The 17,368-nt window shown below is 43.1% G+C and overlaps 1 protein-coding gene across 6 annotated transcripts in view; it reads right to left on the bottom strand.

Annotated features, from left to right (window-relative positions):
- The window catches only part of CTNNA3 (catenin alpha 3), a 416,298-nt gene that overhangs the window by 119,931 nt on the left and 278,999 nt on the right, over positions 1 to 17,368 (bottom strand). For all 6 annotated transcript variants that reach the window (XM_059476985.1, XM_059476984.1, XM_059476986.1 and 3 more), the window contains one exon: positions 1,004 to 1,160. In XM_059476985.1, the coding sequence (XP_059332968.1) occupies positions 1,004 to 1,160 (157 nt within the window). The remainder of the gene's footprint in view (positions 1 to 1,003; positions 1,161 to 17,368) is intronic.

The following is a 17,368-nucleotide window of genomic DNA, read 5'->3' on the forward strand; positions in this document are numbered from 1 at the left end:
ATAAAAGTAATCATTTAGCTCAATAAATGTGACAGAAGATTTTTAACCTAATATGAAATCTCATGAGTTTTTAAGAGATTCATGTATTTTATTCATTAGAAATTTATTTGTTTTATCTCTTTATTAACAGCTTTAGCAATACCTGCATAAATTTCAGGAAATCTCAGGAACAGGCAAGATTTGCACTATAAGCAGGAGGCAGGTTCAAAAAGCACTTCCATCAAAGGCTAACTTACACAGGCAGAAAATAATTCTCAGCTTCTGCTACTCTGTATGAAGATGCTGAGACACACACAGGAGAGTAACTCTGAATAACTAAGCCACACTATTTGCAGTAAATTCTTCTACACTCAGACCCAAGTCCATGCCAGGTACACAAGGATTTCTAAGCTATGCATATGAAGGTGTATTTTAGCAGGATCAACAGAAAAAACAGGCACTGAGCAACTGAAATGCTTTTGTTTTCCTCACTAAGGAAAGTGAGCCAGTGAGGGCAGAACCTTACTTCAGAACTGCGATCTTTAAACTGCAAAAAGTGAAACAACTGTTTTCACTCTTCTTTTTAAATGATGAAGACACTCACTGCTTCAGTAAATACAGTTTACTACCCAAGGCCTGTTCATTGAAGAGATCTGTAAAAGTCTATTTTGTGTGACAGATATCTGTGACACTGAAAATTCCAGAAAGTCTACTGTGCATTGCACAGGAACTGGAACACAGGGTATCTCAAGAACCTCTTTAAGGTACATGCACAGAAATGTGGAATTCCTTTCCTCGAGACTTCTCAGAGCTGCAGAGAGGATCTGGAACTGCAGAGGTGAATGGAGCTGTGGGGATGGAGAAATGCACCCCTGTCACACCCACTGGGAGGGGACATTTGAAACAACAGCAATGGTTTCACATATCACTATAAAATCTCATCTTTCCCTGGTTTCCTATTGAAAAGTGATCAAAAATTGTCAGAGCATACAGAAGAACAATTGGATTCTGAAAATGATCGTACCTGACACAGCAAGGAAATCATCAATACTTGTTATGTCATCCACAGCCTCAGTAAGAACACGGATGTGACTCTCCCACGTACTCCTGTACATCTCCATGTTGTTTTTCACAACTTGACTTTTTGGTCTGGCAGCAAGAGCTAAAGCAGCATTAATGACCTGTACCAAAAACAGACAAAACCAATGAAATAATTATTTCTTCAAAAATCAAATCTTATATTTTATTTAACATAGCAAAGCAGCATTCCTGTTCTCCAAACAAAAGTTTGCTCAGCTTTTGGTTCTCTTCTCAAGCAGAAGTATCAGTCAGATGTTGCTTAGACCAACTTCCATTTCAGCTTCATAAATTAAGAAGCTGATGGAAGAGGACAGAAAAATCCCAACATTTTGGTTTTGGTTGGAAAATCACACTCTTTCACTTTGCAAGATATCAAATACAAGGAGGTTTTCACTCACACACTTATCAGAACAGCAACATCATTTCAGTTCTGAGTTTAACATTAAGAGCTTGCTATGGATTTCTCCACTGAGAGAGAGAAATCTTTTTATGCGGCCTCTGCCATATAAAAGTGGGAGGTTTTTCTAGAACAACAGCTGTGTCTTTTAGGATCAGAGGTACAGGACACAACACATACTACAGCTAGATAAAAGCAGCAGTCTGGTCATGCTCAGTCAGTTCAGACTAAAACCAGAAATTATATCCACATGAAGAGAGGAGATTTCATCTCTTTCAGAAAAGACTAACTGAAGGTGCAAACACTGGATCCCAAAGTGATTATTTCTACAGATACTTCTGCAGTCAATTAGCTAGAGACGCTTTTTCCTAATATGGACATTTACTGATGTAATACACATAAACATTTTTAATTTAAAGTAACACATATGCTGGGTAGAAGCTCAGCATTCACCTTGCATTTCCCTTTTTTTCCTTCTGAATACTGCTTATTTATCAAGGGGGGAATGATTTTAAGACAACCAAACGTCACGCAGAACACGGGGAGAATAAAAACAACACACCCTTGTTGCTGAGCGTGGCACAGAATTAAAAAGCACGGGAAGAGCAAAAGGAAAAGAAGAAAAAAACCCCAACATCCCAAATGAAATATATTATAAGTTATCTTTCCCTTCCTGGAAAAGGAGGAAACTGTTCAAGTTGCACAGTTGCACTGCCCTTGAAAACTTCATAAAAAGACTTTGCAAGATACTATAATAGACTAGAATATGCTGGTGCAATAACAATGAGAATTCTGCCTGCCCCATTTTGGTCAGCTGGGTTCCTGACTTGGTAACAAACATTTGTTACAAACAGGAAAAGAGCAGAAGTTCTGATACTGCCAGGAGCAAAAGGCACCAAGGCTGGAATCAAACAGGCAGCACCTACGTGCTGGGGGACACATTAATAAAAGTGGGGATGCAAGCTGTAATTAATAATTATGCTGGTTTTGCATTAATTGACATGTGGTGAGGCAGGAAGATGCCACCCACAGAAATGATTTTTCTGAGAGGAGCTGCTCAGAGCTTCCTCCATGCCTAAAACCACCAATCAGTGACTGGTTTTGAAGACTGACACGTTGTTAAACCACTAGAAAGCTGAACACACCCCTATGAACACACACGATAAAAATGAACTCCAGGAAAAGATCTCTGTCCTCTGGTGCCTGGAGAGAGAAGTTCTTCCCTGTGGAGGCTGGGAGGCCTGCACTTCGAGCTTGGAAGGACAGAACCAGGCTATGAGAAACCCCCCTCTGGGGTCAGGGTGAGAAAAGCTCCCTCCCCTGAGCCTCTGCAACCACACATTAATGGTTTAAGGTTTATTGGCTCCCCTAGTTGATGTCACCCCTGTTCAGCCTTCTTTTCCATATTAGCTTTGCCCTAGAATGTTCTCTCCTTTTCTGATCCCCTTTGGCTCTCATTTGCCACATTGCTCCACCCCTGTTGGTTTCCCTGGTTTACTGCTCCTCCCTGCACCACTTTTCCCTGTTTCCACCGGACGGCCCTTGTCCGTCAGATCCACCTCTCCTTCCCTTTATTTTACCCCGAGCCTGTTTTTGTCTTTGTCCCTGTACCCTCTTAGAATAAACACCCTCTGGATCTCCCAAAAAAGACCCATCCTTGCCCTGTTTGTTAACTCCTTTCTAGCCAGCGTGCTCCAGGCCCTGAAAGCGCAGGTCGCTCAAAGGGACTCCCTGAAGTACAACAATTCCCATTCCCCTCCTGGGCCAGGGGCTGGGCAGGGGAGGCCATGGGGCCCAGCCAGGGTAGGGCCGGGCAGGGGAGGCCACAGAGCACCAGCCAAGGCAGGGCCGGGCAGGGGAGGCCATGGGGCCCAGCCAAGGCAGGACGGGCAGGGCAGGCCACAGAGCCCCAGCCAAGGGAGGGCCGGGCAGGGGAGGCCACAGAGCCCCAGCCAAGGCAGAGCCGGGCAGGGGAGGCCACAGAGCCCCAGCCAGGGTAGGGCCGGGCAGGGGAGGCCACAGAGCCCCAGCCAGGGTAGGGCCAGGCAGGGGAGGCCACAGAGCCCCAGCCAAGGCAGAGCCGGGCCAGGCAGGCCACAGAGCCCCAGCCAAGGCAGGGCCGGACAGGGCAGGCCACAGAGCCCCAGCCAAGGCAGGGCTGGGCAGGGCAGGCCACAGAGCCCCAGCCAAGGCAGAGCCGGGCCAGGCACCAGCAGCTGCAGGCAGGGGGAGGGGAGAGTCCAGGTCTCATCGGGCGCTGAGTCCAAGCCTGGCTGTCACTGTCATATTTTCTAGAAAAATCCCCTTGCCCAGGATTTTCTCCTGGGAAGCTGAGAAGCCTCAGCTTCTCCATGTTTTGCTACTTTGGAATGAGGTCTGGAGATTGTTTTATCCAACATGTGAATTGTTTTTACTTAATGACCAATCACCATCAGCTGTGTCAGACTCTGAGGAGTCAGTCACGAGTTTTTATTATTCATTCTTTTGTAGCCTTCTCTCTGTATCCTTCTCTTTCTTTAGTATAGTTTTACTATAGCACGGTATGATATGATATCATATGATATCCTAAAATAATAAATCAGCCTTCTGAGAACATAGAGTCAGATTCCTCATGTCTCACCTCAGCCTGGGGACCCTCACGAACTCAACACCTGGCTGCTGAGATCCCAGCCCTCCCCACAGCACAGCCACCAAAGAAACCAAGGCAGCTCTGCAGCCCGGGCAGAAAGCAGCCCCTGGCTGGAGCTGAGATTCTGACACAGCCCCAGTGCTGCCTGAAGAGCCATCACCATGAGTGCTGTGGCCTGAGCAGCCATCACCATCACCACCAGTGCTCTGGCCTGAGCAGCCATCACCATCACCACCAGTGCTGTGGCCTGAGCAGCCATCACCATCACCACCAGTGCTCTGGCCTGAACAGCCATCACCATCACCACCAGTGCTCTGGCCTGAAGAGCCATCACCATCACCACCAGTGCTCTGGCCTGAGCAGCCATCACCATCACCACCAGTGCTCTGGCCTGAACAGCCATCACCATCACCACCAGTGCCCCAGCCAGCGCCCAGCAGGGCTCACGTCCCTGAGGGATCACCATCTGCAACTCCCAGGTGAGATCTTAACTCTTTCAGGGCCCAAACAAGGCTTGTAGACCTTCAGTCCTCCCTCAAGGGAGAGAAAAGGACAGAGTGAGGACACGTAGAGGAACAACATGAAGACACCAAGGTCAGTAAAGAAAGAATCAAGTCCCATATGGCAGGAGAATGGGGAGATGCCTTAAGTTTAAGCTGAAATGCTCTTGTGTAGCTATGGAGAAGAATATAATTGACACATCAGACTCTTTTTCTCCATAACTCACTGAAAAGTATGCGGGATGAAGCATTCAAATTGAAAATATGAGCAAAGGCATCTATGCTAAAGTAAGCAGATGTTGAAGTAGCTGTGATCCCATGAGAAGTTTGAACAGAGGGAGAGAGGAGTGATGAAGACCCTGTGCTCCCAGGCAGAGAAGGAGACCACCTCTGTTCCCAGAGATGATTTCAAAGGTAGATAAAGAGAATTTTTACTCTTAAACAGCTCATCCTTACAATAGTACCCCATAAGCTGAAGTGGTCTATAAACACAAGTGTGAGAAGGCTGCAGAAAGATGGGAGGGACTTCACAATTGCACATCTTCCAGACAGCTGCCATTTGTGAAAATTAAACGCTACAACAGAACTGCTTCCTGTGGAGAAGTCTCCATGGCATGGAGAGGGACACTCCTCTCCCTAAGAGAACTGAAGAAAGGTTATTCTAGAGGTGATAAACTGACTGAATTGTTCTGTACACTGTTAGTGGGAAAGAAAAGGTTGTAGGGGGGAGGAGAAATGTTCTGAAAGCTTTGAGTCTTATTATTTTTCATTTTAGTTACTGCTAATAAAGTTTTCTTCATACCCTTTTAAAGTTTTGAGCCTGCTTTGCCTTCCTCCTGATCCTGTCTCGCAGCAGGAAATGAGTGAGTCCATTCTAGTGAGGGCATTTAGCCAGCACTCAGCCCACCACATTATTTGCTGCATCGGCCAGGAAATCTCGAATTGGCAAACCAAAACAACTACAATAATTTTTCTAATTCTAACTCTAAACATTTGAAAACGGTGGAAAGCAGGTTTCAAGCAGTCAGCACATGTATTTTTGTCCAAATTATACTTTTTGTTAGGATGCACAGCACACCCAAAAATTCAGTGCCTATCCCTGTACAGCTGCATACAGGCAATCACCTCCAGTTTCTCTATTTCAATAGCAATACCCAAGATACAGAACTTTCCACAGGCAGTGCAATATATAAAAGCCCATTTCTGTTTAGCTCTACAGCAGCTTCTCCAACACTTCTAAAATTAAGAAATTTGTAGGAGGTTGAGGCTTTAACTATTTTCATTCCTATCATGCTTGATCCATTTTCACAGGATCAATTTTCTAAGCCAGGGGCTCAAAATTTCCCCTCAATAATTCTTAGGTCACATTGGTCCTGTTTTGACTCACCACACTAACTAGTTGAGGTTTTAAAATGTGTCCATCAAGACTGAAATACTGAACAGGTAGTTTCTAACTTTTCTGTTTAAGCCCCTAATTAGACATCAACTGAAAGTCAAACTCTATTTCTGCTCAAATACAAGAGTCTTTTTCTTACTGCATTTTATTCTTTGTTTTGGCAGATTTACCAGGTTGGCTCTGCCAAAAGTAACAATGGGATGGTGCAAAAAGCTGTTCCACTATCAGAGCCAGCATCTTTTATCTCACCAAAGATAGCAAGAACCAAATTTTGTCTCACCACATGCAATAAAGAGGTGAACTGCTTGGGAAGATCATCAAAACTGTTACAGAATGTAGTCAACTTTATCAGATGGGTGCATTTAGAAATCCTATGACTCCAGATATCCCTGGAAAAGAAGTCCTGAAGCCTGCAGTAACTGGAGGCCAGACAGGTGGGCACCCTGCTCTAGCAGCACAGAGACTGCACTGGCACATCACATGGGCTGCAAATTATCACCTCTAACCACCTCAACAACACCAACCACAGCATTTACCTAAGGCCTCCCTCAGGAAATGTACAGCTGCAAGTGAAATCAGCTCCATCCCACACAAAGGCAGCTAATCCTGAATTAAAGAATTAAACATTAAAGGTGACACTGTTCCTTATGGTTCCCCTGGTAAACTGCTCTAACCCTTCATGTCCTCCTAAGAAAAGACTGAATTTCACTTTGGATAAACATGGCTTCCAGAAGTCTGGAAACAACTCAGAAGAACATCCCATAGAACAATTCAGACTGCTAGTAATGAAACCAAAGTGCTGTCATAGCTGAATTGCAGAGCACACTACAGACCCCATGTCCTTGTCCTGCCAGGGAGCCACATCAAGGTAGGAGACTTTTGGCCAAGCACAGATCCTCAGTGAGCTTTGTTCTGTCTGGAACTGTCCCAAAGCACGATCCACATGCACTGTTCAGGCTGTGTACTCCCAATCTAGCCCAGCAAACTTGAAGACATACATTATCACACTAGTAAAATGGAGACTTTAAACCCTCTTCTCCTGTAAAAAGAAGAAAAAAAAACAAAAAAGGAAAAGAAAACTTCACACTGGGACATACTCAGACTCACCAACAAGAGACCAAGCTGAAAATGTCACTTTCTTAGGCTTCATGAGGTTTATTAGCTTTTCTGCTTCACTCCAACTATTTTTTTTTAATTGGCCTCAAGAAATAACAAGAGCAAAACTCATCAGAAGTCCCTGTTTCACCACTGCTTCCTGATCTAAAATAAGGTTAACATTTGTTACTGGCTAATTAAAAATAGCTTTATTCTACCTTATTACAGCATATTAGGCTGTTCAAATTCCATTATTACTTTTCCCCCATTTGTATTCCTGCACACAAATATCACAGTTCAGGTTACCAGAAAGCTGCTACTACTCCTGCTCACTGCTGGGGCATTTCACTAGGAGCTAAATTACCAGTTTTCAGATAAATCCTTGGACTTGTGAGCCATCAAGAGTAAAAAGTACATAGGCAGGGTTGGATTAACATTACTAGAGAATACTTTTACAGTCTTTCAATTAAAAAAAAAACAAGGTAAGAAGCAATGGCAAATGTCTCTTACGGCAGTGACTACAGCAGAAGGAAACTAGACATTTCTTAGAAATTAAATATAAGGATATTCTGAATACCAAAAACTGTTATCCCCTCTAACCAAAACAAGAAAAATACCTTAATTAATAGTTTGGGTTTTGTTTGGTAATTATCTCTCTTTCCAGCTGAACAGGAGCTGGCCACCCAGCTTTACATTCACTTGCACATCCAGCAGACTAATTTCCAACAAAATTAGGTGGGCAAATACATCAACTTGACACCGTAACAGCAGTGCCAAGTTCAATCAAATATTTTTCCAATGTGCTTGAGAAATTTACCTCCAAGAACAGAAGGGTCAGTGGTATGGTCATATTCAGTCAGGATGGTCGTATTCAAGGTGAGCAGTACATCAATTTGTCATCTGAGTCTGACATTTCTAGAGACCAGAATCCATGCCTTTGTTTAAAATCAAAACTATCCTGTGCATCTTACACTGACCGCAATTAATTTATGTAATGTGACCAGTTTCTAAACAAGGTTAATCAAGGTATATACATGGATAACACAACAAAACAGAAAACTGGTTTCTGAGCTTTTAGAAGGTGCATTTTTTCCAAGCTGTTAGTAAGTACTCATGCTACATCACAAAAGAAATTGCACTACTTGGGACTGTAAGGAAGAAAACTCATGTCCAGCTGGTTTTGATGGAAGAGAACCGAGGGTTTTCCTCTTTTGTTCAAAATTGATCACCTGAACGTGTAAAATGCAGTCCTGCAGCTGAGGTGGAGGAACATACTCATCATGGCACAGCCTGGGAAGCAGCTCTGCTGGAAAAGGAGCTGACACCCTGCTCGTGTCAGCAGCACTGCCCAGGGACAGCTGACAGCACAGGCAGCTCAAAGGGCACGGTGCAGAGAGGAGGTGATGTGGGGGCCTGAATATATGTATTGTTATGGAGAGAGTCCCTGTTAAGATCTGTGTAAGGTCTGTGTGGGTCTGAGTCGCTCCAAATGAGCCACAGCTGCCAAGTCCTCAGCTGGGCAGCAGCTGTGGCTCGTGAAGGTAACTGGGATAAACAGGGGTGGGTCGAGAGCCCAGGAGGAGCTCCTGAGAAGACACATGAAGAGCTGTGCTGCAGAGAAGAACAGTTTGGTGCAGTATGGGACTTGAGAAATGTGAATACAATGAGAATACAACAAGGTGACACCTCTGGATCACACCTGTGTCCAGTTTGGGGCTCTCTGATACAACACAGACAACAATAAGTAAGGCACGTTCAGCAGAAGGTCACCTAAAGGGTTATGGGCTGGAGGTCATGGGCTCCATTCCCTGCAAGGAGGGAGAGAGATCTGAGCTTTTCAGCCTGAGGAAAAGGCAGCTTCAGAGGGCCCCAAAGCAGCCCTGCAACACACAGGAGCTGACAAAACCAGCACAGGCAGGCTCTCCACAGCCATGCATGCTGGAAGGGTATTCTGACAACAGGCAGGAGCTGATCAGAGATGGCACAGATGCACACAGGAGACATTTCACACCAGGGTTAGGCTGTGGAACAAGTTGCCCAAACAGTTTGTGCAGTCTCTGCCCTTGGCCTTTCAACAATTGACTGGTCAAAGTTTAGAGAAAGGTCAGAGTTCAGTTTGGAATTGAGCATTGCAACCAACAGCTGTGAGCTGTAGACATCTCAAGGTCCCTTCCAACCTGAACCACTGTGGTTCTGAAACACAGTTACTCTGTAACTCCGTGATAAATACTGACATCAATTCCTTCTGGGGCAGAGTGACACACTTCCCCAGGGTAATCTAGGAAAGGTAACAGAAATGCAAACAATGCAATCATGACAGGATTTCCTAGGTCACTAATAGGACACAGTGGTTCTACTAAAGAAACCACAGAAACATGCTGGCTCTCTGCTGTTGTTGCTCTTTTAACACAAAATTGTGGGGAACTTCTGCCAAGCTGTGCCTGGCACTTCTCTTAACACAGCAGGGGACCTTAAATATCCAGATACACCCAAGCTCTGCAAAAAAGAGAATCTATTTACTGCTAAGTCACAAAAACAAACTTGGAAGCAAAAACCCCCACTATAATGGTAAAAAGGTGCAAGGATATGTGACACTGTTGCTTTGGCATCTGGCCTATAATGCAATTGCAGTAACACAGATATGAAAAACCCATAACAATTTAAAGCTTTGAAAGCTGAATATCTTGTATACAACATATTTAATCATAAAGTGCATTTCAGTCAATATAAATAAATAAAATTGAGGTCGTGTTGATAACAGCCCTAGACAATACAGACACCGTCTACCCAAGGGCTAAGTGCATTCCAAGAGTAAATAAATTACTGGCTGTATGTGTTAATAAAACTGACTTGAATTGCTTGGTAAATTCAAAAACCCCACTGGAAACTGCTGAAAGTAGATGCAGAGTAAAGGGAGATTATTTAATCATTATATCAAAAGTGACATATGAAGACAAAGCAAGATTGTACTTCCACAAGAGGCTTTCATCCATTTCTGAACATCAGAGAACTTCACCCACAGCCCTCTCCTCCCCTCACAACACCCCAGAAAATGCCACCTCAGCAGCATCATCCACTCCTGATAGTTATGAGGAGGTAAGTGCACAGGTGGTACATGACCATAAAGTTTTACATTATGTTCAAGATTAAGACACCTAGTGCTTCAGAAAGAGACCAAAAAATCCAACAAGAAACAATGATGCAATAAGAACTCAGCAATCCCAAAAATACTAAATGCAGTGGTGAAAACAAGTAAGACAAATTATGACCCAAGACAAAATTTCAAAGTCCTATTTGCAACCTCTCCTTTAGCAGAACTAGTATTTAAAGAACTTACTAGATTCTTTCTCCTTTCCCACAATTTAAAAAGCAGGAAGGAGGGATATCACTCAGGGCATGTGGTTTAACACTGAACATACCTGACTATTTTGGTAGTAAGTTTGATAAGATATATATGAGTAATATACGAGTTGTTCTGAGAATATGAGACAACCTGAAGCTCTGCAAAAAACCTCAGTGAACAAAGAGTTGCATTACCTCACCTTAAAATCTAGCAAAAGCCTTCTTGATAGCAACAATTAAAGGAAGATTAAACTTTTATATGGTTATTAAAAGCTACTGGCCAAGGAACTTGTGACTAAATTAAGAGCACACAGACTAAGCAATCCCTCAAGAACAAAGAGAACTGTGGGCAAGGGGGTAACCCAGCAATTCTACAAACATTATTGGTCTGAAACACCAGGCAAGAAATTAAGACAAAATTCTGCACAGTTTTGTGTCCTGGTGTCTGGGCAGTGGCAGCCAGTGATACACAGAAATATATTATTACACTGGGAGAAGATTTTTGTATTTTATGAAAACAAATTGTGTGATTTCATTCAAAAGCAAATCTTCCAACATAGTCTGGCCCTGCTGAGAGGCATGATGCACTCCCCAGGAACAAAACCAAACCCACACACACACCAAGCAGCCCTCTAAAGCTCTTCCCACCCCTGAACACATCTGTGTTTTGGCTTTACTTAGGGACTACATGCACATTTCTGAATAAATCTGAAACCCTTCTACAGAAAAGACACACAAAGTTATCTTTAACAAAACAAACTTTCCATTATTTTAGTTTAAAATGTCACAGAAGCACAAAAGAACCGACAATGTAGTTAAATATTCAGCATTTACATTTGGGTGCATAGTCACTCTATTTTCTGGAGACAGACATCAGAATAGGCTGAACACTTACAGACTGATTCTTAAGTACATCCAACAGCACTTTCCTTCCAGAACTTACTTCACCTGACCTGACAAGTGTAGCAGACAGCAGATCCCCAAACACTTGGGCTGTTCTTGTGGGCCAGATTTCAGGTGTCTGACTTGCATGGAACCATAATTTCAGTTACTTTTGCTTTGTTTTGCAGTACTGAAACTCAAGTAAGGAGAATAAACATTCCTATTTCTGCTTTTGTTTATACAGTGTCTGTAAGTGACCCAGGGAATGTTTTGGATAGGATATTTGAAGGTATGTGGGTGGATTGCACAAATTCCCTAGTTTATTTCAAGAACCAAAAGTGCATTTTTTGACTCATTATAAAATCACTGTTCCTCCAAACTCCAAATACAATATTTTTTGTATTAGCTATACACCCATTAGCCAGGATCTCACCTAGGATCCAGCAAATCATAGCACTGGGCAATTACTTTAATTTTAGTTTGAATGTTCTAACTAAAAATTACTTTCTTGTAGCCACAGCTTGTATACATGGGGACAATTAGATTCTGCTCAGAAAGCCACAGAACACTTCACCCAAGTTTATCAAGCCTTAAACAATGCCGTCTCAAAATCCTGATTCCAAGATAAGCACATTCTTAAAATGGAAGCTTAAAATAATCCTCAGGATTTACTGATACATGTAAGAAGAAATTTTAAAAAATCTGAGCTCTGCTTATAATGGTTTTGAGTATAAAATAACAACACAAAACATAGTGGAAAGTCTTATCTTCAACAGTGCTCCATCCAGATCTGGAGCTCAGCTACTTGCAGTTCACTGTAAGTATATTTACCTTTGTGCTCCAAACCTCTTCATGCAGCAAAGCTTTTCAGAGATGTAAACCTCTTCTGTGTTTTCTTAGGCTGTGTAAATGCTCCATCAGAGCACACCAGCAGTACCAGCTACATTGGGGTTCAGCATAAAATGCCCCTGTGTCTAAATACAATCCCCATAATTATCAATCAAATTAGCTGCACACTAAAATTACAGTAAAAAACTGAAGCTTTTATCATTAACCTTCTGTTTATTGGCTTTTATACCCAAGTAAATCTTTAGTCCAATTTATAATGTAATGCATATAAAACAGAAAGGTCCTTATGGGATGTACCAAACTTGAGAGAGATGAAATAAAACTGTAATGAAACTGGAACAATTGCACTGTAACTACACTACAGCTACAGTCCTTGAATATTTGTTAAGATGAACACACATATGGGTCACATTTATAAACTGGCAGGGGGGAAGGACAGCAGTGCAGCTCAACATGTATGACACAACTACTGCTTCATGTACATTTTAAAGTACATTATACAAAATCCCAACAAAGACAGCACAGGAAAATACAAACAACCTACTACATTAGTATTAATTGGTTCCTCCTTCCCTCTTGGGATTTCTAACAAAACCATCACCATTACAAACAAAACTCTTCTTTAGTAGTTATTTAAATGCCAATGCCCTTCATTTCCTATAACATGGTATGGTCTGAGCTGAAGCCAACAGCAAGCTTTCAACCTCACACAAAAACAAGTAACTGAACAGACAGAGAGCAGAAAGCTTTAGGAGAGTTACACAGAGACAGGAATGTGGAAGTTGGAAATCTATGATGTGCCTCTGGAAAGAACAGGTAGAAAGAGGCTGGTGACAAAGTGGGGTGCACAGGCATCCATAAGTGTATTCCATGTCACTCACACAGTCACACAAACTCCAGTTCTTCACCTGTTTCTGCCACAGTCAAAATCTAAGCAGCAGCAAACACTATCGTGCCCTTTGTGGTCCTGGAGGTTTTCGCTGTCCTCCCAAGGCCTCACTCCATGCTCCTGGCTCCCACTGTGGCTTCAAGGACCTTGCTAGACTTTCCTTGCTGCAGGCCACAAACACCCCAATCTTCCTGGGCTGCTGCTCTCCTGCTGTGGCAGACCTCTCATTAGGGGCAGAAATGAGCCAAGACACAGATTCTCATTTAACAATGTGAAAAGGGTCCTGGTTTATTCTTCTCCACAGCCTAGCCATCCTGACTCTGACTACAGCAAACTCCTGCTGTTGGCTTTTCTGACAGACTCAGACTGCTGGCTATTTCCTGTTGGAATGTGACTGCAAGTATTTCCTTGATGTCTCTGACCACAGGCTTTTACCGAGCTCCACTGTGACTGCAGGCTCCACAGCAGGCTCTGAGTCAATCAGACCCACACTGACCTCCCCGCAGATCTTTTGCAGCAGCTCTCTTCCTTGTTTCCTTCTTCTTTGTGTTGCTCTGGATCATTCCTTCTTCCTCAGGGCTCCTCTACCTCCTCAAGGTGTAATTCCTCCAGGCCCTCCCTGACCAGCCAAAACACCCCTTTTATCACATGTATCTTTTTTTAGTCACAGCTTCAACCCAACAAGAGCAAGGCTGTTCTTCTTCTTTGGTAATTAGTACAGCTGTGACTCATCAGAGGTGAGGTCACTTGTAATCCCTTCTTCTACACCTACACTCTCTCCCAGTTCAACACAACACAGCTGTGAACAGACAAATAAGCCAAGAGCCCATACAGAGCACATTCTTCCTCCAGCAGGATTAGTGCCAGAACAACACTCAGGTGATGTGTTTGTCCTCACTTAGAGCAGGACCAGCAATGGGAAGGGCCTGCTTGTATTAAGTAAGAACATTGAGTGCTTGTGGTTTAACCACCGCCAGCAATTGAGAACCACGCTTGAAGCCATGCGTGCAAGCAAAGGAAAACAGGGAATTCCCATCTTCAGCCAACCCCAGGAAAACAGGGCTCCATTGCTGGTTTTACATCCAATGTCCTGTGTGCTTGTTCTGATGTTCTACTCACAGCCCTGAGGTCAGAACTCTCTACTGTCCATCCTCTTCCTGTCAGAGGTCAATTACAGCAAACTCTCCTGCACAGGACAACCACCACCATCCTGTTGGCCAGGTCTGATTTCAGCTCCTGGGTGTCAGAGCTACATGGGAAAACAGTTCCATACTCGAGGAAGTTACAGAAAGGGACAGCAAAAATCCAGAGTAAGGTTATGGCATCCCAGCCAAACATATTGGCCACATCTTTTCCTGCTAGGATGTCAATGACAGCACGTGTGGGAAATTATATGTGAAAACCAATACCACCAAAGGCTTTTATAGAGCTCTTAGCAAATGCAAAATTATCTACAAGTACACACCAAGTTGTCTGTGTAGCCTACAAAATCCTAAGAATAATCTTGAAAATACTACAATCCCATGACACACACAATGGCATGACCTTATCTGAAAACTGAAATTTAATTTCCATCAATTCATCACATAAAGGTATACTGGGGAGGAAATAGTTTGGTAAACAACACCTGAAATTACTGTTTGCAATAGCAGCAAAAGCTTTGTGACATAAAAAAAGCTTTTCTAACGCAGAGTAGCAAATTAGGACTCTGCCTCCTTGTTAACAGTAATGCACAATCATCTAACAGATACAGGAAGGAAACCAACTGCTGCTGTATTTCACTATTACTTTCAAAGCTGCTGTGACTTTCCTAACTACTTTTAATTAGGAATTTAGTAAAGCAGGCAGTCAAATTGCTATTTTTGCAAATATGAATGCAAAATGGAACACAGAAAATCCCCTTGCAGACCACATTACCTCTCTTTGCCCCATTTAATGACATTATAGCATTGTAGTTTGCACTCAAAAATCATGAAAACACAAGAAGGGTAGTCATCCATTGCCTTGAATTTGATTACACTCCTGTAAAACCATTTAAAAGCTCTGTTTAAAATCCTGGAAGCTCAGAGACATGAACTAACCAATATTTGTAAGATTTGCCCTTTCACCCCTCTGCAGGTCAGCATTTACATTTGGGTGCATAGTCACTCTATTTTTTGGAGACAGACATCAGAATAGGCTGAACACTTACAGACTGATTCTGAAGTGCATCCAACAGCACTTTCCTTCCAGAACTTACTTCACCTGACCTGACAAGTGTAGCAGACAGCAGATCCCCAAACACTTGGGCTGTTCTTGTGGGTCAGATTTCAGGTGTCTGATTTGCATGGAACCATAAAATTTCAGTTGCTTTTGCTTTGTTTTGCAGTACTGAAACTCAAGTAAGGAGAATAAACATTCCTATTTCTGCCTTTCTGAATACAGTGTCTGCAAGTGACCCAGGGAATGTTTTGGATAGGATATTTGAAGGTATGGGGGTGGATTGCACAATGGATGGAATGGCAGAGGCTGGAAGGGAGTGCTGGGGTCAGCCTGGCCCAGGCAGGACCACATCCACAATTCCCTTAACATCCTCCTCAGAGCTGTGCCAGAATTTCCCAAAGCACTGAAGCCTGACCCTGCACAAAGGGAAGGGAATAGTTATTACAGCGACCTGTGTTGGTCGCTGGTGGTGAGAGAGAGACGGTGAATCTTGTTTCTTGATCAGAAGGCTTGATTTATTAATATATGATATAATACATTATAGTTATACTAAAAAGAATATAAAGAAAGGTTTGCAGAGCAGCTAGCTAAGCTAAAAAGAGATAGAAAAGAACCCACAACAAAGTTGTGGCCAAGGACTCAGTCCCCTGGCTTGAACTGATGATTGGCTCTTAATTATAAACATAGAAAATGAGCCAATCAAGGTGAATCCTATTGCATTCCACAGCAGCTGATAATAATTGTTTACCTTCTCTTCGGGGGCCTCTGGCTCCCGAAGACACAGAAATGTGAAAGAAAAAGATTTCTGTGAAGAAATGTCTGCGACAAATAGTGTGCAGGGAATCAAAATGAATTGCTGTGCCTTTGCTGTCCAGCTCATGCAGAAGGCAGCAGCCATCTCCAGAAGGCTTGTTCAGCAGCTGCAGCCCCTGGAACACAGAGGCACACACAGGACATGGAGCACACAGCCCATCCTGGCACCAGTGCAGCTCCACCAGGCTCATGTGCACCTCACCCACTGCCCTAAGTGTTTGCCAGCTCAGTGCTCCCATCTGTTCCTCATCTGCATCCCCTGGTGACTGCAGGGTGACACAAGAATCCCCCTCATACTGCCAGTGTTCCAGCTGGAAAACATCTCCAGGTTCCATGTAATGCTGGTAACAGAGATGCACATTGCCCCCAAAAGGCCATGTCAGATGGATTCATGGATTAGTGATTTTAGCTCCTTGCTTCCACAAGAGCAATGAACTCCTCTGTCAGCCTGTGCTATTTACACCTCTCTATTACTGCATGCTACAGCCACTTACATTTTTGGCTCTTTATTGCTGCCCATCCCTGTCTTCCAAAAACCATGTAAGACTCCATCTCTTAACAGTGGTATTATTTTGCTGTCTTGTACTGCTCTAAGCTTTCCTACCCTGCTCCCCAGACTCAGTAGGTTCTACACCACAAGAAGTCTCTAATAATGATTCTTTATTGCCATTCTTTCCCTTCCTAGCATTTTGCTGTAGAACTGTCACCAACAAAATGTAGCATCTGTAACTTATAAATCCAGAAAAAAAGGATGAAGTTGAGGAGATTAAAACCTTTCTAGGAAAAACACTTTCAAGTTTTAAAGGCAAAGGGAAAAACAAATTGTTTATAAAACATTCATAGCACTATGGTGCAATATAGCAAATGCCCTCCAGCAACTTTAACATCTCAATCAGTCTCATGTCTTATGTACACTGACTGCAGGTGAGGCAAGAGGAGGATAAAACAGGACAGCTTCTGTATTGCTGCAGCAGCTGAGGCTACTCAGGGTTTGTATTTTTGTTTAATATTACAAGGTGAGAATTTGTTGAGGATTCTAGTCTAACTCAACAGATGTTGGAAGATGAAAGTTAAGATTGAAAACAACCCCAAGGTATTTTGTAGTTAATTATTCTCTCTCCAAGTACTATGATAAGTGAGCCAAGCAGTCACAGCCAGCATGAGACTTTCAGGGGAACCTAAGAGTAACAGTGGGGGAGAGGTTCCCCCCTTTCAAACTGTTTATTAGAGAAGCTCAAGCCAAAACAAACATCTGTGTGTACAGAAGCATCAAGTACTGTGCCTACATGAAAACCTACATGAAAACCATCATTTC

Source organism: Ammospiza nelsoni, chromosome 8, assembly GCF_027579445.1.
Source record: "Ammospiza nelsoni isolate bAmmNel1 chromosome 8, bAmmNel1.pri, whole genome shotgun sequence".
In the NCBI taxonomy this organism is placed as follows: domain Eukaryota; kingdom Metazoa; phylum Chordata; class Aves; order Passeriformes; family Passerellidae; genus Ammospiza; species Ammospiza nelsoni.